The 27,265-nt window shown below is 33.5% G+C and overlaps 2 protein-coding genes across 2 annotated transcripts in view; one reads left to right on the forward strand and one right to left on the reverse strand.

Moving 5' to 3' along the window:
- The window catches only part of ATXN1 (ataxin 1), a 654,648-nt gene that overhangs the window by 544,656 nt on the left and 82,727 nt on the right, over positions 1-27,265 (forward strand). The gene's annotated exons all lie outside the window — the stretch shown is intronic.
- The window catches only part of GMPR (guanosine monophosphate reductase), an 84,115-nt gene that overhangs the window by 38,813 nt on the left and 18,037 nt on the right, over positions 1-27,265 (reverse strand). The window contains exon 4 of the mRNA XM_051970651.1: positions 26,489-26,662. Coding sequence (XP_051826611.1) covers positions 26,489-26,662 — 174 coding nt within the window. The remainder of the gene's footprint in view (positions 1-26,488; positions 26,663-27,265) is intronic.

Here is a 27,265-nt window from a genome sequence, read left to right on the forward strand (position 1 = left end):
ACTTGATGGAAGGACTATATTTTCAGGGGTTTTTTGCTTTCAAAATTTTCCAAGTTTGAAATAAACTTCTACTTGAAGTTAATTTAAGTCAGTATTAGAGGTATGATTCTTTTTTTTTTTTTTGAAACAGTTTCTGATTCATCTCCCTGAGTTCAAGTCTGGCCTAAATCACTTACTAGTTGGGTAAGTCACTTAACACCATTTGCCTTTGTTCCTCATCTGTAAAAATGATCTGGAGAAGGAAATGCAAACCATTCCAGTATTTTTTCCAAGAGAAACCGAAATGAGAGTCATATAGAATTGGACACAACTAAGATGACTGAATAACAATATTACTATCTTGAACCCCAGTGCTTTATCCATTATGTCACCTGGGAGCCTCTATAAGATCATTATACGAGCTAGGGCACTAGGAAAAAATATCAGTAGGAAAAGACTTTAGAGATCTCTAATTTGAGAAAGATCAAACCATAGCACAGTGAATTAAAGTGAGTGATAATTTAAAAAACTGTAAATCATGAGTGAGTGTACCAGCTTTTACCAAGGTCACACAATGAATTGGTGTATATAAAACCCTAGTGAGGACTTGTGCATCCTGGTTCCTATTTCAATGCCCTTTCTTTTTTTCTTTTATTTTATTTTTTGGGTGGGGTTAAGTGACTTGCCAGGATCACACAGCCAGGAAGTATTAAGTGTCTGAGGTCAGATTTGAACTCAGGTCCTCCTGACTTCAGGGCTGTTGCTCTATCCACTGCACCACCTCACTGCTCCTCAATGTTCTTTCTAATATGTCACACTTCTTGTTAGTAGTCTTGTGTCTCACCACTTCTAGTCAGTAGTACCTACCTGAAGAAAATATCTCTCACTGACCTAAGCACTGAAGCTTACCTTTCTTTCTTTTGAAAACAATATGGATTTCTGAAATCCATTTGCAGTAAATTAAGAGATTCCAGGAAGTTTGAAGAAGCTACTAACCTCAAATATGCATCTGGGTTGGCAATAGTCCAAGCTTCTCTTGCTGCATGGGTGTGAAGTCAGAGATAGTAGTTCCCCAGAAAAGGCCTTCATGAGAAATTATGAGAAGCCTCTGACAAGCAGATTCCCCAAAAGGATGAATAGCATACTTGGAAAGGGGCCGAGTGCTGGGGACTGGACATGTTTGGGTGTGTATGATGCTGGCCATTTTTGTCAGTCATATCCATGCCCTAACATGCTTACTATTTTGAAGGGGGAACTTAAAAGGAGTGAGAAGAAAGGTTCTAAAAGCTAATTCCCTGACTCTCTAAATGATCTTTCATTGAATCAAACACATGGCTAATTTTTTTAAAATTGTGGACATGTTTTTTAAAAAGAGTTTCTGATGCCATCTGGACAGAACAGAATTTTACTTGGCAGTGGCCAAGACCTACTACAAGCAGCAGAAATTCATTCAAGAGCAATGCATTTCAGGCCAGACTTGAAGTAGATTCATTTATCCTCAAGGTAAAGGCCAAGCAATGGCTTAGTCTATCCAAAAAAGATGATGTTTGGACTGAGGATTTAACACTAAGTAGAAGTACCAAATATTCTACCACTTCTGATTGATAGAAAGATCGGTAAGCATATCGCCCTACCAATAAGACAAGACTATGGTCTCTTGATCAAAGGCAAGATCAAAAGCAAACTTGCCAGGAAAAGAGAGTATATGCAATTCACTCCCTGGTTACAAAGCACCAATCTCTCTACCAAGCAAGAAAAATGATACAATTTTTAAAAAGCGACATATCATTGAGTATAAAAGCTTCTCTTCTAAGAAGAAAAAGCTATACATTCAGCTTTGCCACCAAGAGAGGAAACTAAGTCATGGAGGCAAAGAGAGCCAGATCCTTCTCTATAAAATAATAGAATCTAAATAGTGGAAAGGAGCCTAGAGGTCATTCAGTAGAACCCAATCCTGATCATCCAAGCTCTGTTTTAAAACTTTAGTCAAAGAAAAACCCACTGCATCTTGAGGCAATGCATTCTACTTTTAAAAAGCTTTTCTTGTTAAAAGCCTTTTCCTGACATTAGGCTTAAATATTCTTCTTTGCAACTTCTGAGGATTTCTAGATCTTCTGGGGACAGAACAGGTCCCTCAACTACATAGAAATCCTTCAGATACCTGAAGAAAACTATCATGTCCCTGTTAGGTCTTCCCTTCTCCAGGATAAACATATCATTCCTTCAGTTGACCCTTACTTGGAATTATTTTGAATCCCTTCACCATCTTTGTTGTTCTCCATTGGATACCCACCTGCTTATTAATATCCTTAATTAAAGTGTGGCTCCTATAAAGAACCTAGAATTCTAGATATGGTCTGACCAGGGTAGAGTAAAATGGGACTATAATTTCCCCAATACTGAACACTATACTTTTCTTAACATGGTCTAAGATTGAGTTGGCTATTGTGACTACTAATTTAGACTGTTGATTCATATTGAGCTTCTAATTCACTAAAAACTCAAAATTTTTTCTTAGATAGACTCCTGAATAGCCATACTTTTTCTACCTTGTATTTATGAAATCTTACTTATCCCTAGAAAATTTTGTCTTCTTAAATTTTTCTCCATGTTCTAACCTATCAGGATTTTTTTTTAATCTTAAAAAAATTAGATCATAGCAGTTTTCTGCTATGTTTCTGCTAAACATAGAAGTTTCTATTCCCTTCAGTTTTCTGTCATCAGTAAATTTGATAAGAATGACATTTAGGATAAAAGAGCTTTTCTTTAATATAGTAAGTAATATCCCTCTAAGTCAAAGAATATTATATGCAATGGAGAAGTTAGAGGCCTTGATTAAGATCATGGATAAATTAGCAAGGATGCCCACTATTACCACTACAATCTAATATATTGCTAGTAATTCTAGTTATAGCACTATGAGAAGAAAAAGAAATTAAGAGAATGAGCATAAGCCAAGAGAAAACAAAATTATAATTTTTTGCAGATGATGTGATGTATACTTAGAAAACAACAGAGAACCAACTAAAAATTAATTGAAACAACTTCAATTACAGTATGTAAAACAAATCCAGAGAACATACAAAATGTAAAATAAACAATTTTGATTATATTAAATTAAAAATGTTTTGCACAAAGACTAGAGGAAGGAGAGGGATAAGCCAAGATGTTGGAGGAAAGGCAGCAACTTACTTGAGCTCACCCCCAAAATGTGTGAACATCTTTAAATAATGCCATTAAAAATTTTCTGGAGCAGCAGAACTCAAAAACAGGGGAGTGAAATAGTTTTCCAGCCAAAGACAACTTAGAATATCAACATTTAAGGTCTGTTGCATAAGGCTACAGCCCCAGTCACGGCAAAGTTGTACTTTGAGACAACCATTCTGGAGAGCAATTTATAACTCTGTCTAAGGAGCAACCAAACTGTGCATACCCTAGTTTACTACTAGGTCTATATGCCAAAGAGATCATTAAAAAGGAAAAAGGACCTATATATGCAAAAATATTTATAGAAGTTCTTTTTGTGGTGGCAAAATGTTGGAAATTAAATGAATACCCATCAACTGGGGAATGGCTGAATAAGTTGTGATATGAGAATGTAATGTAATACTATTGTGCAATAAAAAATGATTGTCCAGGTGATACCTGGAAAGACTTTTTATGAACTGAAGCAAAGTGGAATGAGAAGGACCAGAAAAACATTGTACACAGTAACAGCAATATCGTGTGCCGATCAATTATGAATGACTAGCTCTTCTCAGCATTATAATGATCCAAGACAGTCCCAAGGGATTCAAGATGGAAAATCTCATCCCTATCTAAATAAAGAATTGATGGACTCTGAATGCAGTTTGAAGCATACTATTTTTATTTTATCTCTTTCTTTTTTTCCTTTTGGTCTATTTTTTCATTCCCAACTGTGACTAATACAAAAATATGTTTTATATGACTGAACATAGGTAACATATCAAACTGCTTACCATTTGAAGAAAAGGGAAAAGGAAGGAGGAAGTGGAGAAGAAAAATGTGGATCTTGTAAAAATGAATGTTAAAAATTGTCTTTACATATAACTGCAGAAAATACTGTTAGCAAACAAATCCACATAAACCATTAGCACTGTCATAATCCCAACAAAACACATCAAGAAAAGTTAAAGGGAGAAATTCTACTGAAAGTAATACATGGTATGTATTAAAAATAAATAAACTTACTACAATTTTTAAAAAAAGTAATACATGGAACACAATACATTGTTGGTGGAACTGTCCACCAATTCAACCATTTTAGAGAGCAATCTGGAAGCATGCCCAAAGAGTTATAAAACTGTGTAGATCCTTTAATCCAGTAATAGCTCTATTAGATCTGTTTCCCAAGGTGATCAAGACAAAAGGGGAAAAAAAATCCACTAGAAGTTCTAAAATATTTTTAGCAGTTCTCTTTGTGATGGCAAAAAACTGGAAATTGAGGGAATGCCTACCAACACGGGAATGGCTCAACAAATTTGGGACCTAATTGTGATGGAATACTACTATGCTATAAGAAATGATGAATAGGTTGATTTGAGAAAATCATGAAAATACTTGCATGAAATAATCAAAGTGTAAAATGAGCAGAATTTAGAGAACAATGTAAACAATAGCAGCAATATTGTTCAAAGAATAACAGTGAGTGACTAGTTTATTAAGAATAGTGCACTCAAATAAACTACAAAGGGTCTATGAAGGAAGATGCTATTCCCTTCCAGAGAAAGAACTGATAAACAGAAGTATGCATCATATAGTTTTACCTACACAGAGAGAAAGACACACATGCATGTGTATGTGTGTCTATGTGTATAAAGAAAGTAATTACAGAAGCTATGGAATTTTGAAGAGTGTATCTACCAAGATTCACCCAGAAACTACATGAATTCAACTATAAAATACTTTACCAAAGACCTAAATAATTGAAGAAATATTTATTGCTCATGAGTAGCTTAAGTCGATATGATAAAAATATCAATATTATCTAAAGTAACTAACATAATCAGTGCTGTGCCACTCAATTTACCAAAGAATATTTTATAGAGATAGAAAAAATAACAAAATTCATACACAGGAATAAATGGTAAAGAATGTCAAGGATAATAATGAAGAAAAGTGGGAGGAAGGTAGTCTACTAGTATTTGTTCTCAAACTGCCCTACAAAGCAGTAATCATAGAACAATTTGATGCTAGTTTTAAAAATAGGAGAGGGACATTGATCAGTAGGTTAGGTATACAACATACAGAAGCAAATAAACAGAATAATGTAGTATTTTAACCTCAGTCACTATGGATACAGCTCACTATTTGATAAAAACTGGACAAAAATCTGGCAGATATTAGATTTAACAAAGACTTCACACCAGAAATCAAAGAAAGCTACAAATGGATATATAACCTAAATTTAAAAGATCATATCATAAGCAGATTAGAGGAGCAAGAAAGAAATTATCTTTTTGGATCTACAGATAGAAAAATATTTCATGACTAAGGAAGTGATACACGGGATCATACAAAATAGAAAATTTTTCAATATTTTGCCCAAGCAAATCTAATGTAATTAAAATTAGAAGGTACAATATTTGGGAAATGGGGGTAGAGGGGAATCTTTGCAGCAAATGAAAAATGCTCTAAATCACTATAATTAGATAAATGAAAAATAAGCAACTTTGAAGATCCATCTCACACCTGTTAAACTGGCAATGTTGAAAAAAAGATAAAAATGACAAATCCTAGAGAGGCTGTGGGGAAACAGCTTCACTAGTGAACTGTGAGTGAGGCTATGAATTGATTCAGCCATTCTGAAAAGCAATTTGGAACTATGGTCAAAAAGTTATTAAAATGTGAATATAACCTTTGACCCAGTGATATGCCCTATGCTTAAATCCCCCCCAAAAAAAAAAATCAAAGAAAGAGAAAAAAGAATCTATATATACCCAGATATTCATAGCAGCTCTCTTTAGAGTAACCCAAAACTGGAAATTAAACATGAAGGAACATACTCCTATTGAAGAATGGCTAAACAAATAATGATATATGACTGTAATGGAATATTATTGTATTGTAAAAAACAAGGAAAAATACAGTTTCAGGTGAAATTGCAAAGATTTCTATGAACTGATACAGAGCAAAGTGAATAGAACAAAAAAAAATCTATAAATAATAACAACATTACAGAGGAAAATATGTCTAGTCCAAAAGAATAAAGATGAAACATGCAATGCACCTCTTTCAGAGAGATAATGAATTTAAAATGAAGAAAGAAATGTGTATTTTTTAAGGACATAGCCAATATGGAAATCTGTTTTGTCAGACTATACATGTATTTTTTGAGAGCCTAATTTCTTGTTATTGTTGTTTTGTTCTTTGTTCTTTGCATGCTTACTGTGAGTAAGGAACCAGAGAAACATTAAGAAAATTAAGAAATAGAAGAAAATATAACTATTTGAAAAAGAATTATGAATAATAATATCATTAAAGATGCCACATTTTGAGAAACTTTGCACCAAAAAAGAAGCTCATGCAACATATCAATATAATTAATAGTTACTTTCTGTCATTAATATTACATGTAATTTTATTTTATGAAAATGATTGGCTTGTAAAAATTATTATTATTATTAATTAAAAGGAAAAATGCCATCAGTGCCTTTATCCAAATTTTTAATAAAAAATGTTGAACAGCAATGGACTAAACACAGATTTTTGGGACACTCTACTAGCTTTCCAAGTTGATGTCAAAAGACTACAACTATTCGCCTCAGTTTCCTCATCTATAAAATGAATTACAGAAGGAAATAGCAAACCATACTAGTATATTTGCCGAGAAAACCTCCCTTAGGGTCACAAATAAAAAAGCCCTCAGGTACCTCTCCTTCTCCACAATCTTTCAAAGATCACTGAATCTTTGTTCACTAATCACATCTACCTGTTCTTTCAGTACATTGGCATGTAGTTCAGCTGGGTCTGGAGACTTTAATTTATCAAGGACAGATGGGTAATCTCCATCTATACTAAGCAATAGTTCTATTTCTTCCTTGGTAGAGGATGAAAGTATGCACTGAGCAGACTGCTGAACTTGAAATCAGAGAATCAAGAGTCGCCTTTTTGTCTCCTCCAACATAGCTCAAAACATCCAGTTTCCATTTTGTTATCCTTATTTTTTCTGCCCAGTTTAAGTTCATTTTGAGCCTTCAGACCTTATTCTCATAGTTTATTAATAATTTATTATAGAATACCATCTCATTCATCCTTTGTTTCATCTTGTCTACATTTCTTTTTCAAATTTAGTTAGCTGGTGAGTTCCTTATATATCTGATCCAATGCAACAAGAATTTACTTTCAAAATCAGAGGTGCTGTTCAAGGTACTGAAATATAATCCATGCCCTCAAGAAGCATCTATTCTATTGAAGGTAGGGAAAGGACATTACTACAATATATTAACAGACTAGTATAGATGTGGTAATCTAAAGAGATAGAGAAGAATATCGACCACTAAATGCATCAAGAAAGTTTTCTCCCCTTAGAAGTGGTCTCATGAGCTGAGTCTAGAAGGAAATTAGGGATTGGAGGAGTGACAAATACATTTCAGATATAGGAAACAGCCAGCAAATATAAAGGCTAAAGTCAGGAAATTAAGTACCAAGTTCCAAGAATAGCAAGAAGGCCACTTTAGATGGAATATCACTTTCATTAAAAACCCAAACTATGTCAGTCATTCTCTTTTCCATCACAGATTCTTAGTCACTCCCTCAGATTTCCACCATTTCCACATGTTATAATATTGTTTCTGAACAACTAGTAAAATACTGCCTTGCTCAATGGATAGGACTCTTGAATTTGAACTGGCAGGGGTTGGGCTCTGGTAAAGTGGGTAGTGAAGCATCCCATTAGCATAGAAATTAGAAAGGTTAATTTTATCTCCGACAAACTATCTCATATGGATGAACAAATACAGAGCTGCCAACATGGTATCATACAGCAGGAGGGACACACAGTGAGCTTAAGCACTTAATTGGTTTCCTCCATGTCCCCTGGAGCCTCTAAATAGCACAAGCTAGAATAGTCATGAAAAATTCAATTTACTCTTTGAGCCCAAGTAAAGAAAGAATGGGAATTCCTCCTTGATATAATATGGCAGACAGATGGGGGAAGACTCTGCCAATAGTTGTTTTTTTCCACTGGGGATGGGATACACTGTCCAGGTTCAATTATGTTCTTGATATTAACAACTGATCTTCAACACATTAAAAGTAGAGATATGAAGGCTTAGAGAAGAAAGGAAAATAAGAGAGAGGCATAGTTTTTCCCCTCAATTTTTAAAAAACAAAACAGAAATAATATGCCCTCTAGAAAAACAACTCCTCAACCCTTCCTCCCATTTGTATCCCTAGCCAGTGGCAATAGGCAATTTGTGTTACCTTTACGTTGTTCTTTCCCATTTACTTTTATTAACTCCTCTAGGATCCCTAATTGAGAGGAATTTCCTTCCCTGGTAGAGAAAAGAGTTTATTCACAGCAGATCAAAAAATGTAATAGGAGAATGTTCTGAGTCTTCTCTCTCTCTGAGAGTTCAAAAAATAGCTATTCACCTGTTGCTGGGTTACCATCACTGCACAGGGACTCCTGGCTAGAAGACTGTACAGGCAGCATTTATCTTTCATGGAGCATGACTGATTTAGATTTCTTGTTAGATGACCTTCAGACACATACACCACATAAATCCATGGAGTTTATTATGGTTCTCTGTCACATTTTCAGTCCCTACCAATGCCTACATGAGGGATGACTGTTTTTTCAGTTGTTTTAGTCATGCATGACTCTTTGTGACACTATTAAGCAAATACTGAAGAGATCTGCCATTTCCTTTTCCAGTTCATTTTACAGATGGAGAAACTGAGGCAAATAGGATCAAGTGACTTGCCCAAGGTCACATAGCCAGGAAATATCTGAGACCAGATTTGAACTCAGGAAGATGAGTCTCTCTGACTTCAGACCTGGCATTCCAACCAGAAAATCACAAGTGATAGATCCTTTTCTACAATAATCCTTTTTACCCAGTGAGCTGTTTCTTAAAATGCAACGGAAAGAGCACTGGCCCTAAAGTCCAAGAACCCAGGTTCAAATTCCACTTTTGATATTTCTTGCCTGTGTGTCCCTGGGCAAGCCACATAACTGCATTAGATTCCATGCATCAAAGCTCTAAAGCTGAAAGGAATGTCAACAACTCCCTTGTCTTACAGAAAAGGAAACTGGAGTCCAGGAAGTTAATGAACTTGTCCAAGATCACACAGGGAGGAAAGGATTTCCACAGACTCCTTTAACTCTAAAACTAATTTTTATTTTAATTTCATTTTTTCTTTTATTTCTAAATGCTTTCAATTAAAGCTTGCTGCCTATCAGTTTCCTCATGTGGGAAATAAGAGGATTAGACTACAATTTAGTACCTAAATGGTCTCTGTGACTCTTCCAGATCTAAATCTATGCTCCTAAGATCCTTCCAAATTCGAGTTCCTGCCCTACTCTGGTCCCTCACTCCAGTATCTTCAAGTGACCCATATTTCAGATGGGTTCAAAAGTCAAGGAGACATTTAGGTTTGTATTCCTAACCTCACCTGTAAGCATCATTATCATAGGCATAGTACAAAAGAATAAAGAAGTATGCATGTATGGGTGGGTGTGTATGTGTGTGTGTGTGTGTGTGTGTGTGTGTGTGTGTGTGTGTATGTGTGTTAGCAGTAATCCCCATCCTATCATGAGAAGGCCTGGATCTGTTGACATTTGCCAAGGACATTCTTGAACATCACTTTTGTTCACTGTATTGTAATGATCATAATAACGCTTAGCACTTGTGAGGCATCTTTCATCCCCAAAACACTTTACAAACATTAATTCATTCTCACAACAATCATGGGAGGCATAAATGACAAATGAAAATGACAACAAAAACTCAGAGTGAAGGAGAATTTCATTTCTCCTAATGAATTGCAGATGATGGGCAAGGTAGAGGTTAGAACAAGAAAGGAATAATTTAGGAATAAACATTTTCCTAGCCAAAGGGGAGGGCCAGCCTTCTATTTCTAAGTAACCAACAGAGAGACATGAAAACACATTTCTGGCTTGCATACAGATATTGGACAAGCTGTTGTCAGTAATTATCCTAAGGATGGCAGGATCCTCCACTCAAACCAGATAGGTCCTGGACAGACACATGATGGTAAGAGGGCACAATCCCTTTGTCTTTTCCCATGATCCTCCTTTCTTTATTCTGTCCTCTCTTCTGGGGCTGTTTTTTAGTTAAAGAACTCAAGCTCAAGCTCCCCAGAGTTACACAGACAGCTCAGACTGGCTATGGGCCAAGGCAGCTGTCAATGAAACTTCATTACTAGTTGTTTGGAGAGTGTGCTAAAGAGCCCTGTGCTGAGAAAGAGACCTTTTAGATGGATTTTTTTGTGTCCTCCCTACCTCCCCCCACTCCCCACCAAATAATTTTTCATTTCTTCTTCCCCACTGCTTTATAAAAGAAAAAAAGCCTATTTTAAAAATCATCTTCTATAATGTCAGGATTTGACGTTGAAAGGGACCTCAAAAGATAATCTAGTCCAACTCTCTCCTTTCACAAATGAGGTCATTAAAATTCAAAAGGGGAAATGACCTACCCAATGAAATACAGTAGCATAACAGGATCCAAATTTAAACTTTTAGGATTCGAAAAGACATGTTCTTTCCCTTATACCACACTGCCCTCCTTCTGCTTATGCTGAAGTTGTATTGCTCTTTCATAAACTGTCAGATCTTTTGCACAATTTAATTTATCTGGGGTTTATAAAAATTAATGAAAGTGACTGATATTTGTGTAACACTTTAAAGTTTCTAAAGCACTTTTATATATACCATCTCATCTGAATTTCACAATAACCTGTAAGGTAAACCCTCCAAGCATTATTATCCTTGTTTTATAAGTGGGAAAAATGAGGCTGAGAGGTTAAGAGACTAAGAGACTATGAGCAGTATCATAATCACCTAGCTAACATGAGTTGGGATTTGAACTCAGGTCTCCACAACTTCTGGCATAATACAGTATTTACTATAACATAATGGCTCTTTCTTTATCCCATGTAATGTTCTCTTGTTTTGGTTTTCTTAGGGTCTCTGGGAGCAGCCTTACTTTCAGTTCAGTAATCACCACACGAGTAGCCAGGGGTTAAAGTCCAAATCCTTAATTATCTCTTTCAAAGTCTTGTCTCCTTTCCCGGAGCCCGGTTAGCTTTCTTAGAGGCCTATCTCTCTCCTTGGTTCCAAGAACTTGAGCTCCCGCCTTTCTTCTCTGACTTCTGAATCTCTCCGAATAAATCCTGGCTGAGGCTCCTAGCTTATATGCTCTATGCTGAATATAAACCAAGCATTATATCACTAGGAAACCATTATTTGTTGTAAGATTAAATCAATCATACTGAACCATGCTAAACTAGATAACCATAATATCTATCAATTCCACTGACTTAGCACCTTGTAAGAATCCTTTATTTCAAGATCAGAGTTCTGGCCCATAACAATCCCAAGAGAGATAATAATACTCCTAATATATGCTTCTGCCTTGGCTGATGGAATGTTTTGGGGATAGTTACAAAGTACAAGGGAAGCAAGGGCACAAAAACTTGCTGGAAGTTGTTTAAATGGCTTCTCCAAAGAAATAAAAATGACTGAACCCATTTAATTTCTAATGTCTAACTGGGTGCAAACAAGACTTAATTCTACTTGTCATTCTGTCACTTAAAAATAACATTTTCTCCCTTTTCTAAGTTCTCAGTCAAAGGGGATAAAAGGATACTTCCAGCTTAATGAGGGACAGATTGTATGCCAAATGGCCTGGCCAGAAAGATTCTTAGCTATACAGAAAAAGATAAAGGTAGCACAGGACTGCCAGACAAATTTTCTATGGTTGCTTTCTTTCCTATAAATGAAGGGATTCTAAAAGCAATTACTGAGGCCATTTTCCTCCCCTAGCCTTAAGAGGATATAAGCAATGAATGCTCTTAGGCACAGAAAAAAAGAGCATGCTTCTTATCATATCTAGTAATTCAACAAATGTCAAATGAACCCCTACTATGTGTCCCACAGAGAATAAATGGGGCTCATAAGTATTTATTGACTCATTGACAAAAGATTCTCTCCAGGCAAGCACAACATTTACACTTTCAGGAAAATAGCTTCCCTGAGCTCCTTTAAAGAATCAAGAGAAAGAGGAAAAAGATATAGTCAATAATTATTTATTAAGAACTTCCTTAGCCCATATCAATGAAATTGCCTCCCCCCCCCCAAACAAAAAAACCTCTTTTATGAAAAAAGAAAAAATAATAAAATTCATCTGGAAGAACAAAAGGTCAAAATGTCAAGGGAATCAATTTTTAAAATGTGAAGGAAAGTAGCTTAATAGTATCAGATTTCAAACTGTATTTTGTTGTTGTTCAGTCATTTTCAGTCATATTCAACATTTTGTGACCCCATTTTGGGTTTTCTTGGCAAAGATGCTAGAGAATTTTGCCATTACCTTTTTCAGCTTATTTTACCATAAGAACACTGAGACAAATAGGGGTTAAGTGTTTTGCTCAAGGTTACACACCTAGTAAGTTTCTGAAACCAGATCTGACCTCAGGAAGATGAGTCTTCCTATCTCCAGATCCAGCACAATATTCACTGAACCACTTAGCTGCCCCAATCTGTATTAAAAAGAAAGGTAATCATCAAAAGAAACTCACACTGACTAAGAAATAGAATAGTGGACCAGTGGAAAAGATTAAATACACAAATACATAATGATCATATTAACCTAAGGTTTGAAAAACCTACATGTACAAGATTTGAGGACAAGAATCACTATTTGACAAAACTATCTGGAAAAAGTGAAAAACAGTTTTGCATAAACAAGGTACAGACCAACATCTTACACTAAATATTGAGGTAAAGTCAAAATGAATGTGTGAGTTAAATATAAAGGGTGATTAGATATAAAGTTAGATATATAAATAAGGAAAGAAATTATGACCAATCAAGACACAGAGAACATTATGGGATATAAAATGACTAATTCTAATTATATCAAAATAAAAAGAGTTTTCACAAACAAAACTAATGAAGCCAAAATTAGAAGGAAAGCAAAAAACTGGAAGGATTTACAGCAGGTTTCTCTGATAAATGCTTTATTTCTCAATATGTAAAAAATAATAATACAAGTCATTCCCCAATTGATAAACAGTCAAAGGATATGAACAGGCAGTTTTCAGAAGTTGACAAAGCTACCTATAGTCATATGAAAAAAAATGCTCTAAATCATTATTGATTAGAGAATTGCACATTAAAACAACAATGAGTTTTTATTTTACACTTTTCATATTGGTTAAAATGATTAAAGAGGAAAATAAGAAATGTTACAGGAGATGTGGAAAAATTATGGCAATTCATTGTTGATGGAATTGTGAACTGATCTAATTTTTGGAGAGCAATGTGGAATAATGCCCAAAGTATTATTAAACTAATTATATCCTTCAATCTAGCAATATCACTACTCAGTCTATTCCCAAAGATGATAAAAGAAAAAGGGAAAGAACCTATATGTTCTAAAATGCTTAAAGCAGCTCTCTTTGTGGTAGAAAAAAACCCTGGAAATTGCATGGATGTCATCAATTGGAGAATGGTTGAACAAATTGTGATATATGATTAAGATACAATACTACTATGCTATAAGAAATGATGAGCTCCTTCTCAACAATGCAGAGATTTATGGCAATTCCATAGAATGGAATGGAAAATACCATCTCCATCCAGAAAGAAAACTATAGAATATAGAATCAACATATAGTATTTTCCCCTTTTTTGTTGGTTTGTTTTTCTTTCTCGTGTTTTTTTCCCCTTTTGGTCTTATTTTTTTTTAACAAAATGACAAATATGGAAATTTGTTTAAACTAACTGCATATATTGAACCTATATCAGATTGCCTGCTGAGGTGAGGAGGGGGAAGGTAAGGGAAAGAGGGAGAAAAGTTTATTTGGAACACAAAGCCTTAGAAAAATGAATGTTGAAAACTATCTTCACATATATTTGGAAAAATAAAATACTACTGAGGACAAAAAAAAAAAAAAAATGATGAGCTTAAGAAAAAACATGGAAAGACTTGTAGAAAATAATGAAAATTAAGATAAACAGAACCAAGAGAACATTGTATACAGTAACAGCAATATTTCTTTAAGAATGATCTTGAAAAGGGCAGCTAGGTAGTGCAGTAGATAGAGCACCAGCTCTGAAGTCAGGAGGACCTGTGTTCAAATCTGATCTCAGACACTTAACACTTCCCAGCTGTGTGATCCTAGGCAAGTCACTTAACCCCATATGTCTCAGCAGGGGAAAAAAAAAAGGAGGAATTGGAAATTGAGTAGATGTCCCTCAGCTGGGGAATAGCTAAATAAGTTTTGGTATATGGATGTAATGGAATATTATTGATCTGTAAGAAATAATGATTTGAGAAAGACCTGGAAAGACTTAAATGAATTGATGCTGAGTGAAACAAAATGAAAAGAACATTTTACACAGTTAACAACAACATTATGTAATGGTTAGCAATGATAGATTTGCTCTTTCCAACAATGAGATGATTCAAGACAATTCCAATAGACTTGTGATGGAAAGTGACATCCACATCCAGAGAGAGAACTATGAAGACTGAATGTGGATTGAAGTATAGTATTTTTACCTTTTTATTGTTGTTGTTTGTTGCCTGTTTTTTCTTGGTTTTTTTTTTCCCCTTTTGATATCTTTTTTTTGTGCACAACATGAAGAATATAGAAATATTTTTAGAAGAATTATAAATGTTTAACCTATATCACCTAGATGTCTTGGGGAAGTGGGAGGTGAAAGGAGAGGGAAAAAAAATTGGAACACAGGTTTTGTAAAGGTGAATGTTGAAAACTATCTTTGCATATATTTGGAAAATAAAATATTATTTAAAAAAAAAGAATGGCCTTGAGGAAATGTCATTTTGATTATTATGAATACCTAAATTAACTATAAAGAACATATGAAGAAAGATAGTACCTGCATCTATAGAAAGAACCAATAAATAGAAGTATGTATAGAACAATTTCAAATGCACACACACACACACACACATATATATATACGTAGAGAGAGAGACAGAGACAGTGAGAGCATCCTACTTGTGCCTAATGATAGTCATCTCTCAGGTCAGGGGTGGGAGAGAGAAGAAAGAAAGAGGGAAAAGAAAACTTACATGATAATGTTGATATGTATTTAAAAGCAATAGCAACTTGTACATAGTGAATTTGCAGTTTCATGTTCAATCATCTTTTTTTACTGTATAATATTATGGAAATGCTTGTTTTATTCCATAAATTAAAAAAAAAATGTTCCAAGTCACTAGTGATTAGAGAAAAACAAATCAAAACAATTCTAAGGTACCACCACACACCTATCAGATTGGCTATGTAACAAAAAAGCAAAATAACTAATCTTGTAGGGAATGTGAAAAACATGGATAATAATACATAATTGGTGGAGTTGTGAACTAATCCAATCATTCTGGAGTACAATTTAGAACTATGCCCAAGAGCCATAAAACTTTCAGAAAAACCGGGAAAGATTGACATGATCTGATACAAAATGAAATGAATGGAACCAGGGGAACATTGTAAACAGTAAAACAGTAATATTATATAGTGATCAACTTCAAAAGACTTAGGTATTTTCAGCAATTCAATGATCTAAGACAATTTCTGGGGACTTATGATGAAAAATGATATCCATCGCCAGAGAAAGAACTGCTAGAGTATGAATGCAGATCAAAGCATACTTTTTTTAAACTTTCTTTTTTTTTTTTTTTTTTTGGGGGGGGGGATAGGGAGTATGTGCTTCCTTTTGCAACATGACTAATATGGAAATATTTTATATGACTGCATGTATACTATTTATATCAAGTAGCTTGTCTTCCAAAGGAATGAGGAAGGGAGGAATTTAAATTTAACATTAAAAAAAATATTTAAAAATTGTTTTAACATGTAATTGGAAAAAAAAAACAAAATTTAAAAATTTTCAAAAAAATAAAAAGAGCTTACTAATTTGCCAATAATGATGCTGAATATTATGGATACAATGAAAAGCAAACCAGATCCTGTCTTTAAGAAATTCATATTCTAATGGAGAAAGAAATATTAGGAAAGTGAAAAATATATTGAGAGGAAAAAGCAAGTAGCTGAGAAGACTGGAAAAGCCCCATTTCAAAAGGTTGCAATTTGCAATGTTAAAGCCATTAGAATGAGAAGTAGACTCACTAATGCATTGTTAGTGGAGTTATGAATCAATATAACCATTTTGAAAAGCAATTTGTAATTAAACAAATAAAATGACTAAGATATTTATAACCTTTTAACTGGAGATTGCATTACTAGAAGACCACTTCATTAGACTCCAAGGAGACAATTGATAAGAAGAGAAAGTACCTACATATATACACCAAAATATTAATAGTAGCAAATTTTTGTCATATCGAATTAAAAACAAAGCAGGTGACAATCAAAAAAAAAAAAAAAAAAGCAATTTACTATATTGCAAAATAGTAAAATAAACTATGACACATGCATGTAAAGGGATATTATTATGTTATAATAAATGATAAACATAATGAAGACAAAGAAATATGGAAGAAATTCACATTAACTAATATAGAGTGAAGTAAGTTATGACAAAAAAACGAAAATTGTGATCTGTGAAGTTAATAGAATATTATTATTGCATTGTCAGAAAAGATGAATACTTAGAATTCAGAGAAGTATAGGAAGATTTACATAAGCTGATGCAAAGTATGATAATTGGAGCCAGGAAAACAATATACTTAATTACTATAATAGTGGAAGTGAAACAAACAAAAAGCCTAATCATTGTACAATTATAGTGATCCAGCTTAACCCCAGAAAGGGGATAAGAGGATGCAATCCCTCTTGACTTTACAGAAATGAGGGAACAAAGTTGTGGAGTATTTTATACTATTAGTCTTGGTTGATGTATTAGTTGATTTTGCTAACTGTTTAATTCTCTACCCTCCCTTCTCCCCTTCCTCCTTTCAGTTTTATGATAAAAAATGACTCTTTGGGTAGAGGAGGTAGCACATTCAGAAATAAAAGTATTATGCAAATAAACAAATCAGTTAAAATTTTAAAATAAAATAATAATCAAGGGGGAAAAGGTGCTTGGAGTAGCTAAAAAGTAACTTCAAGGACACATGCAAAATCTATGTAAATACTGCTACAAAACATAAAATAAAATAATTAAGTGGAGAAATATTCAAGCACTGAAGATTGGGATATGCCAATATAATAAAAATGTTAACACATTTAAGTTAATTTATACATTTAATGTAAAATCAAATTACAAAGAGGACATTTTGTGGAACTAGACAAAAAGATAACAAAATTCATTTGGATAAAAGTTCCAGGGCAACAATTAAAAGAAGTGGGAATTCAGAAAAAATAGCATTACCAGACTTGAAATTATATTAGGAAGCAATAAAGATCAAACTTACTTGATATTGGTCAAAAGGAAAAAAGAAAGAAAAGCAGAACAATAAAACAGATCACGTAAGTATGAAGTAGAAACAACTAAAAACAGCAGCCCAATATTTGGTAAACCCAAGAAAAACAAATTACAAATTAATGAGGAAAGATTTCTTCTGTGGACAAAAAAAAAAAAAAAATGCTGGAAAAACTTGAAAGCAATTTGACAGGAATTAGCTATAGACCAGCAGCTTATATCACATACCATAGTAAGCAGCTAAAAAAATAAAACTGATTCTATTTCTTATTGATTCAATTTTTAAATTAATTATAATTGTAGTTGATTTTATTCTGTAAGTCCCTTTCTTTGTCTCTGAATTAAGAAGTTCATAGGTTTAGAAGTTTGGCCTTCTTTGATTTATGTTGCCCCATAAATCAAATCTTAATTCAAAAGAATATATTATCTACCTAACTGTCCATCCACAATTAAGGGAGACCTATTATTTTACTGATGATTCTTGTATAATCTTGTACTATTAAAGGAGACCTGTAATCTTCCTGATGAATCTTGTATAGCCATGTACAATTAAAAGCAACCTGTTATCTTACTGATGAACCTTACATAGCCATGTACAATTAAAGGATCTCTATTATCTCACTAACAATCCCTGCACGATGCAGATGGTCACCAGGAGTTTTGTTATTTCTCTTCCACTAACAAGCCCTGCAGGAGGCAGATGGGCTCCAAAAATCAATCAGTATTCCTTAATGACAAGGGGTTGTTACTAGCTCTACATTCCCAATTTCCAGACAATCATATTGTCCCCCCATTTCCAATGTTACCAATCATATAGTTTTTCTTTAGACTTTGTAACCAATCATAACTTATTTTCTATCTATAAAGTCACACCTATGAAGTCTGCTACTTTGTTCTATATTTCCCAGAATGAAAAAAATACAAAAAAAATTAGCTTGCCTCATCTCCTGGTTTTAACTTTTCTGAGAAAGCTAAAATCCTATTGTTTGTTTGTCATGGGCCAGAACTCTGAAACAAAGATTCGTACAAGGTGCTAAGAAAATGGAATTGGCAAGACAATGATTATCTAGTTTAGCATGGTGCTTAATAGTTCTCTAGTTCAGTACATGTACTTAGTACTTAATATAGTTCCACAAGATTCACATCTATGATAATGGAGTATATAAGAGCCAGCAAGGACTGGATGAGATTCATTTCCACTTTCAGTCAGGCTCCTGGTAGCTCTCCTGGGAGGAAAGAGAGAGATATTCAATTCCATCTTCCGTCAGGGTCCTGGTGGCTGGCCTGGCCTGCTGCTCTTCTCCACTGAAACCAAGACTCTGGAAGGCCTTGAGAGTTCTGGCCCATAACAACTGCTGAATTTGAGATTTACTAATAAATTGATTATGATTGGGTCTTTGTATCTTGGTATACTTTAATTTTGACCACAATACTGAAAATGGATAAAGACTCTCCAATCAAAAAATCATTTTTTAAAATTGGGAAATAATTAAAGAAATAATTCTTTGTTTTTTGTTACTTTAGATACCTTTTGTTTCTACGTTATCTTTACTTTAAAATATATTCTTTCTTGGGGCAGATAGTTAATTCAGGGGTCCTGGAGTTTGTAGGATCTGAGTTCAAATCCAGTCTCAGACTGGATACTAATTAGCTGTGTGATTCTGGCTAAGTCAAAATATATTCCTTCTCCTTCCCTAACCAAGACAAAAAGTGTTTATCAAATGATTACTGTGTGCTACGTATTATACCAGAGAGTGATATATTGTAGCAAAGAACAAAAAAAGAAAAGAAAAAATTTAGCACAATCAAAACATCAACAGAATTTGATAGTACATATAATATTTCATATCTTTGATCCTTCTTTGCAAAAAAGTGAGAAGGCATTGTCTTATCTTTTTTTTTCATGCCAAACTTGCTCATTAAAATTAAAAGAGAATTTATTTTTATTTTGTTTAAATTGATACTTTTATAAAAATTGTGTATATTATTATGTTATTATGTTTATTAATATCCCTATGTGACCAAGGAAAGTCACTAATATCTCAGAGACCTAGGCAAATCTCAAAGACTCTAAGTTGTTGAACAGGTCTCTATCTGTAGTGAAATAAGAAATCCCTCACCAAGAACTCCCTATCTCAGTGAAATTATAGATCTAACACCTATCCTTATCCTATTATTGATAAAAAATCTTATGTCCAATATTTAGAGAGAAATCACACACATACACACACACACACACACACACACACACACACAGAATGAAGATTTCCCACAGATTTTAAAGGAAATTGGGGGGGGGGGTGCAATTGCAAATTAAAAATGGCCACATGAAAACATGTTCCAAAACATTAATCATATGAGGAATGTGAATCAAAACCATTCTGAATTGTCATCATACATGTTGAAAATTGGCAGAAGTGACAAAATCAAACAAAGTCAATGTTCAATGAGCTGTAGGAAGACTAACATTAATGTTCTTTAGATAGAATTGCAAATTCATCAAATATTTGGAATACCAATTTGAAATTATATAAGAAAATTGGCTAAATGTTTTATACTCCTTTATACAAGCATCTCACAACTGATGTATACATACCTTGTGGAAGAGAGAAACAAAGTCATAATATATTATTTGCACCATGTTTTGCACTAGAAACAAAGTAGAAGCCTATCAATTGAGGACTTGCTAAATAAAATGTGGATATAAGTGCAATGGAATATTGTTATGCAATAAGAAATTACTAATATAAGGAATTCAGAAAAGATTAGGAAGATTTGTGTGAACCAATGCAAAGTAGTACCTAAAGAAAATACATCTTGAAGCAGCTAGGTGGCACAGTGATAGAGCACCAACCCTGAAGTCAGGATGACCTGAGTTCAAATCTATTCTCAGACACTTAACCCATCCTAGTTGTGTGACCCCGGGCAACTTAAACCCAATTGCCTCAAGGGGGGGAAAAAAAAGAATAATACATCTTATTGCAGTAATATAAATGAAAAATCGCCATAAGGAAGTTCAACTAAATGCAATAACAAATAAATAATGTTTCCAGAAAACAGATAATAAAAATATTTCTCACTTCTTTGGAGAAAAATAGGATATTATTGGGACAAAATGGCATACATAGATAAATGATATACTTGCATATATGAATATATACACATACATATATAAACATATAGAAAGAAATTATATATACATATATATTATATAAAGCATATATAAAGAAATAAATAAAGAAATTAACTGGTCTACTTCAAATAAAATCAAAGTGCCTAATCAAAGTGCCAAAAATTATTTTATAGAACTAGAAAAATCTGCATTTCTAAGTATTACTGAGAAAGTCCATTAGCAAGAGATTGAAAAGAAATTCCATTTAAACATGGCCATTAAACAAAATAAAATACTTGGGTCGTACCTGCCAAGACAAACCAGAGAACTATATGAACACAATTACAAAGTACTTCTCACACAAATGAAATCGGATCTAAACAATTAGAAAAATATAAATTGTTCATGGCTAGGCCAAGCTAATATAATAAAAATGACACTGCCAAAACATTATTTTATAAACTACAAAAAATAATACAAAATTCAATTGGAAGAACAAAAAGTCAAGAATAACAAGGAAATTTATGGGAAAAAAATACAAAGGATGGTAGTTAGCAGTGCCAAATCTGAAAGTCTATTATAGAGCAACACTCATCAAAAACATTTGGTGCTGGCTAAGAAACAGGGTAGTGGATGAGTGGAATAGATTAGATACATATGACAATAAACAAGGCCTATAGCAATTTAATATTTGATAAACTCTCAAACTTCAGCTTCTGGAATAAGAACTCACTATTTGAAAAAAATTGCCAGGGAAAACTGTTAAATAATATGTCAGAAACTCAGCATAGACCTATATCTCATACCCCATACAAAAATAAGGTCAAAATGAGTACATGATTTGTGCATAAAGCATGATACCATAAACAAATTAGGAGAACAAGGGATAATTTACCTCTCAGATCTTTGGAGAAGGGAGAAATTTGTGACCAAAGAACTAGAGAACATTTTGAAAGACAAAATGGACAGTTTTGATTACATTAAATTAAAGAAGTTTTGCACAAACAAAACCACCATAAACAAGATTAAAAGGGAAGTAGAAATCTAGGAAAAAATCTTTACAGCCAGTGTTTCTGATAAAGGTTTTATTTCTAAAATATATATAGAACTGTGTCAAATTTATAAGAATACAAATCATTCCCCAATTGACAAATGGTCAGATAATTTTCAGATGATGAAATTAAAGCCATCTATAGTTATATATAGTTTATATGCCCTACATCACTATTGATTAAATAAATGAAAATTAAAACAACTCTGAGTACCACATCACAACTCTAAAACTGGCTAAGATGACTGGAAAAGATAATGATAAATTTGGAGGGGATGTGAAACATTAATGCAATCCATAATAATGGAGTTGTGAAATGATCCAATCATTCTGGAGAACAATTTGGAACTATGCCCAAAGTTCCAAAACTCTGTATACCCTTTGACCCAGCAGTGCTATTACTGGATCTCTATCCCAAGGAAATAATAAAGGAGGAGAAAGGACTCATATGTACAAAAATTTTTATAGCAGCTCTTTTGGTGGTAGCAAAGAATGGGAAAATGTGTATATGCCCATCAATTGGGGCTTAAACACTTGCTGAACAAGTGGTATATGAAGACAATGGAATATTATTGTTCTATAAAAAATGATGAATAAGTTGATTTTTAAAAGGTCTGAAAAGATTTTCATGAACTGATGCTAAGAGAAACAAGCAAAACCAGGAATACATTGTACACAATAACAGCAAGAATGTGCAATGATCAACTATGAAAGACTTGGTTCCTCTCAGTGCTTCGGTGATCAGTGATTCTACGTAATCCCAATAGATTCTGGACAGAAAATATCATCTGCATCCAGAAAAAAAACTAAGAAGACTGAATGCAAATCAATACATGCTATGTTCACTTCTTTTTTTTTTTTTTTTTAATTATCTCTCTCATGGTTTCTCCCTTTTGCTCTGATTTTTCTTTCTCAACATGATTCATAAAGCAATGTTATTAAAATTATTAAAATAAAATAAAGATTAAAAATAAATAAATTTTCTAAGAAAAAAAAAGAATATATATGCAAAGTAATTATGAAAAAGAGACTGGGGAAGTTAGGGAAAACTTTAGGTAAGAAGTAGGACCCAAATTGAGATATGAAGGGATCTAGAGATTCAGGGGAAAGAAAATAATGTTCTTATTCTTTCTAATGTTCTTTCTTCTCAGGGTCATGAAAAATCAAGGAGTTGAAAGATAGGATATATTGCATTTGGGGAAGAGCAAGTTGACTAGTTTAGCTATAGAATGTAAAGTGTATCAGGAAGGGTAATATGAAATAAATCTGGAAAGTTGGCTGGAGTTAAATTGTGAAGAGTTCTAAATGCTAAACGTGCCTCCCTCTCTTTTCTGCAAAGGTGGGGGTGAGAGTGGATCACGAATATGGAACACTACATGTAATACTGAACTTGTTAGTTACTTGGTTAGTTTTATTGGGTTTTATTCTTTTTAGTTCGGCATTATAAAGTTTTTTTCTTTTGCAGAGGAGGTAGGGAGGATATATTGGGAAATAAAGTTGGAAACAAGAGGTATCATTAAAAATTAAAAAATAAATATTAAATTTTATGAAGTAATAAAAAATCATTTTTTCATCAGAAAAAAATGAAATTGAAAAATAATATGGAAAGTAATGTTGGTGTCTAAATGAGTAATTAATCCTGAATTAACCTAAATTTAATGATCTCCAGATATCTAACTTCAAAATACAATTACATAAATTGGGTAAATACAAACATGGGTATTCAACAATGTTATAGGAAATGCTTATCTAAAAATTTTTGAAATAAGATTGCTGATCTTTGTTCCCAAATATTTCTTGGAACATCTCAAACTGGAGATGCTATGGAAGTACCTTCTATCTAGAAAATAAAAGGATAATGTATTCAACAAATATTTATTAAATGACTATTGTATGGAGTTTACTGTGCTAGGTACCAAAGGTGATATAAAAAGGAATTATTTAGTATTTAGGCAAGAGTTTTTCACAGGAAATCAAATTTTAGGAGTCTGTGAACTTGGATGGGGAAAAAAATATATCTTTATTTTCACTAACATCCAAGGAAAATTTATCATTTCTTTCAATTATGAACATAAATAACAAACATTATTCTGAGAAGGGGGCCCATAGATTTCTCCATATTGGCAAAGAAGTCCTGGACACAAAAACAGTTAAGAATCCCTGATTCTAATATAATCTACCTCACAGACATTAACTGAGGTTTCATGAAGTTCAATAAAGGTATTTGATAAAATTAATCTCTATCACTGATCCAGAACTGGATATGTTAACTAAGAAGAAAGAAACAAAAATAAGTCTAAAGATAAGCCTAAAATGTGGAATGTGGTACATGCTGGTCAGCTCAGGTCTAATAATCATGCTCTTATTTTGTTTAAATGTATTCTTAATTACAAAGGAGTGGCATGGGGATGGGATTGGGGCAGGATAGAACACAAAGGGGAAATAGCCACAGTCACACAAAGCTTCAGTAAAATTATTTTTTAAAAATGAAAAGTGTGTGTGTATAAAGACATATATGAACCAAAAGCCTGCAAAATAGTTACCTCTAAGCAAATGCTTAGTTTCTTCCTAATTTCTCTCTCCCCAGAAAATCACAGAAAATGAACTATTAATTTATCTTCTCTTTCTGGTTGACAACCCAAACCACTTCCTCCTTTCCAGAATGTGGTCTTTAAACTGGGTTGAGCAATTGATTATTGGCTTCAACTATGCTTTTGTTCCACAGGTTTGAACTAAACAACACCACAAAGAGACATAATTGAACAAAATGAAGGAGAAATGTGTTCACTTGGAAATGTGTTTAGAGATAAGTGACTGGTGCAGTGGATGAAGGACCTGGAATTAGGAAGATCTGAGTTCATAAGTAACTTTCCATCTTCCAATTTCCTCACTTCTTAGATAGGAACAATAATAGTATCTATTTACCAGGGTTGTTATGAGGATAAAATGAGATATTTATAGGTACTTAGCACTCTGCCCAGCATACAGCAGGTGCTATATAATGCTAGTTATTATTGTTGTTGTTATAATTATCATTATTCCTATTACTTTTGCTGACAGACTCAGAACACTGGCTCTCAGAGTATTTTATTTACTTAGGTTTCCTCGTGTCCCAGGAATCATTTGGAACTTCTACTTGCATGTTCCATTCTCTCCCAATTACATAAAACCTACATTTCTAATTAAGTCTCTCTCTTATACCAAGATTCTTTACAACAAAGAATAATACTATTCAATGAACAAAAACATTTGAAGACCTCTAGGACAGAGATTTATCAAAACTAGAACACTGAATCTTGTCAATGATTGTAAATTATTCTAATATGTTACTTGTGTTTTACAGGCTAGAATAAGGCAGGTGGAGTTGGGTTCAAATCTCACCCTAGAAATTTATTTGTTGTGTGAAGCTGGATAAATTACTTTACCTTTATTTTCCTCATTCTCAATTGTTAAATGAGGGGCTATACTTGTGAATAAAATTATTATGTTTTTCATAATTATCAATATATGTACAATGAATATATTAATAATCTAAATTTTTTTTAGAAGTAACATTTTCCAACAGATTCAGACTTGGAAATCAGAATCTTATAATCTTATAACATAGCTTGAAATATCAGTTCTTGACATAACTCTTCTGTGTGTATTAAGTGAAGTGAATCAAAGATTGCAGAACTTTTTCCCATCACAGAACTCTGCTCCTCTTCCTCCACCAAGAATTTGAAACAATCACTTAAGAAATGTTCTCACGGGATTGGAGAACACCTATATTGTCCTGTTCTCATTGCATGGGAATGCAATTCCCATGGGAAACTATTTAGGCCCTGAAAATGATTGTACTGTAAACCACATTTTCCTTCCCTTTCCACTTATGATTTGTATATAAAATCTCTTCCTTTCATGTAACAGGTGGAGATCTTCTGCTCAGGAGAACTTACAGTTTGCAAACTGTATTCCTTATTCTGAAAATGATTAATTAAATTCCTACTTGATCTCTAAAACCCAATTCTAGGCCTGCTTTGTATAGCTCCAGTTATTCACAGCTTAGAATCCAAAACAGTAAAATTCTGTTAATAGAATCAGTGGTCTTTAAGATCAGCTCTAAATATGTGAGCTTATGAGCCTATGACCTAGAAAGCATTCAAATATAAGGAGACCACTAACAATGGGGATGGTTAGCCTCTAAGCACTAACCCAACTAAGTTCATTGAGGCTCCTCACCAGAAGATTAGCGTAATATCATAACATCATATCATAATATCATAAAGCATAAATATCATCAAAATCATAAGTTGTATACTAAGGTGTAAGAAGTTTGCAATTTGTAACAATAAAGGAGTGTTTATCTTGATGAAATTATAGATTTTCTGAAGTGTTACATTGACAAAATTTATTATTATATGTCTTTAGAGACCAAATGACATGTTCAGGAATGGTATGACTTGATCCAGAATATTTGACAATATTTAAGAAAGAGAAAAGGAAATGCTGTTTTTTTAAAGAGCTAATGTTTTAAAGCATCTAATAGACTTCATTTGGGTAAGAGACAGAGAAGAATAATGAGGTTTTCCACAGCAGCTGTTTGAGTTTTTCCTAATCATTCTCTTTTACAAGAGGCACTGATGCAAGCAAGAGCACAAATCTAGTTCAGTCTTTTCTTGCTCCCTCCCAGCATCCTTCTATCCTTTTCTTCTCCACCAATCACAGCATGTTCTGCCATACTTACCATAATGGTGTGTTCTGGGAATTTGGCTCGGACAAGCTTCACAAATTCCACAAAGTGTTCAGAATACCCATTGGCCACATCTAGACAAATATACTTGATTTGTGGCACAGCCTCCAGAATACTGCTCATCCTCTCCAGGTCACTCTGCCCGCTGCCTGAGCTCACAGCTACATGCTGGACAAATTAAAAAAAAAAAAAAAAAAACAGACATGAATGTCAGTGCTCAGGAAAATCCAGTCCCAATTTCAGGCCAGTCACCAACAATCTATTGAGGCACCTTCCTCACCAATTGTGACTAACCAGCTTTGAGATAACAAATCTCAGTATAAAAGTATCTGACTAGGTCATTAAACCGACCTAAAATCAGAAAGCCCAAGTTTACTTCCCATCTCCACCATCTTTAGACTTAAGATCTTAACCATAAGACTCTTCCAGAAATGAACAAGTTCTTGATTATTTTGGATGCCTTTCTTTCCTCTCCTCTTTCTTCTTTTCTTTAATTAGGTCATGCATTGGTAAGGATCAATCAATCAATTAATAAGCATTTACTATACAACAGAATTTATATATATATATATACCCACATACACACATATATAATTATATATGTAATTTAGTATAATATATAGATAATAAATATGCTAAAGAGGCAGCTGGGTTGACATAGTGGATAGAGTTCTGGGCTTGAGTTCAAATCCAGCTTCAGGTACTTACTAGCTATGTGATTGGGTACTAAGCCACTTTACTTCATTTGCCTCAATTTCCTCATTTGTATAA

Source organism: Antechinus flavipes, chromosome 1 (genome assembly GCF_016432865.1).
Source record: "Antechinus flavipes isolate AdamAnt ecotype Samford, QLD, Australia chromosome 1, AdamAnt_v2, whole genome shotgun sequence".
Classification (NCBI taxonomy): Eukaryota; Metazoa; Chordata; class Mammalia; order Dasyuromorphia; family Dasyuridae; genus Antechinus; species Antechinus flavipes.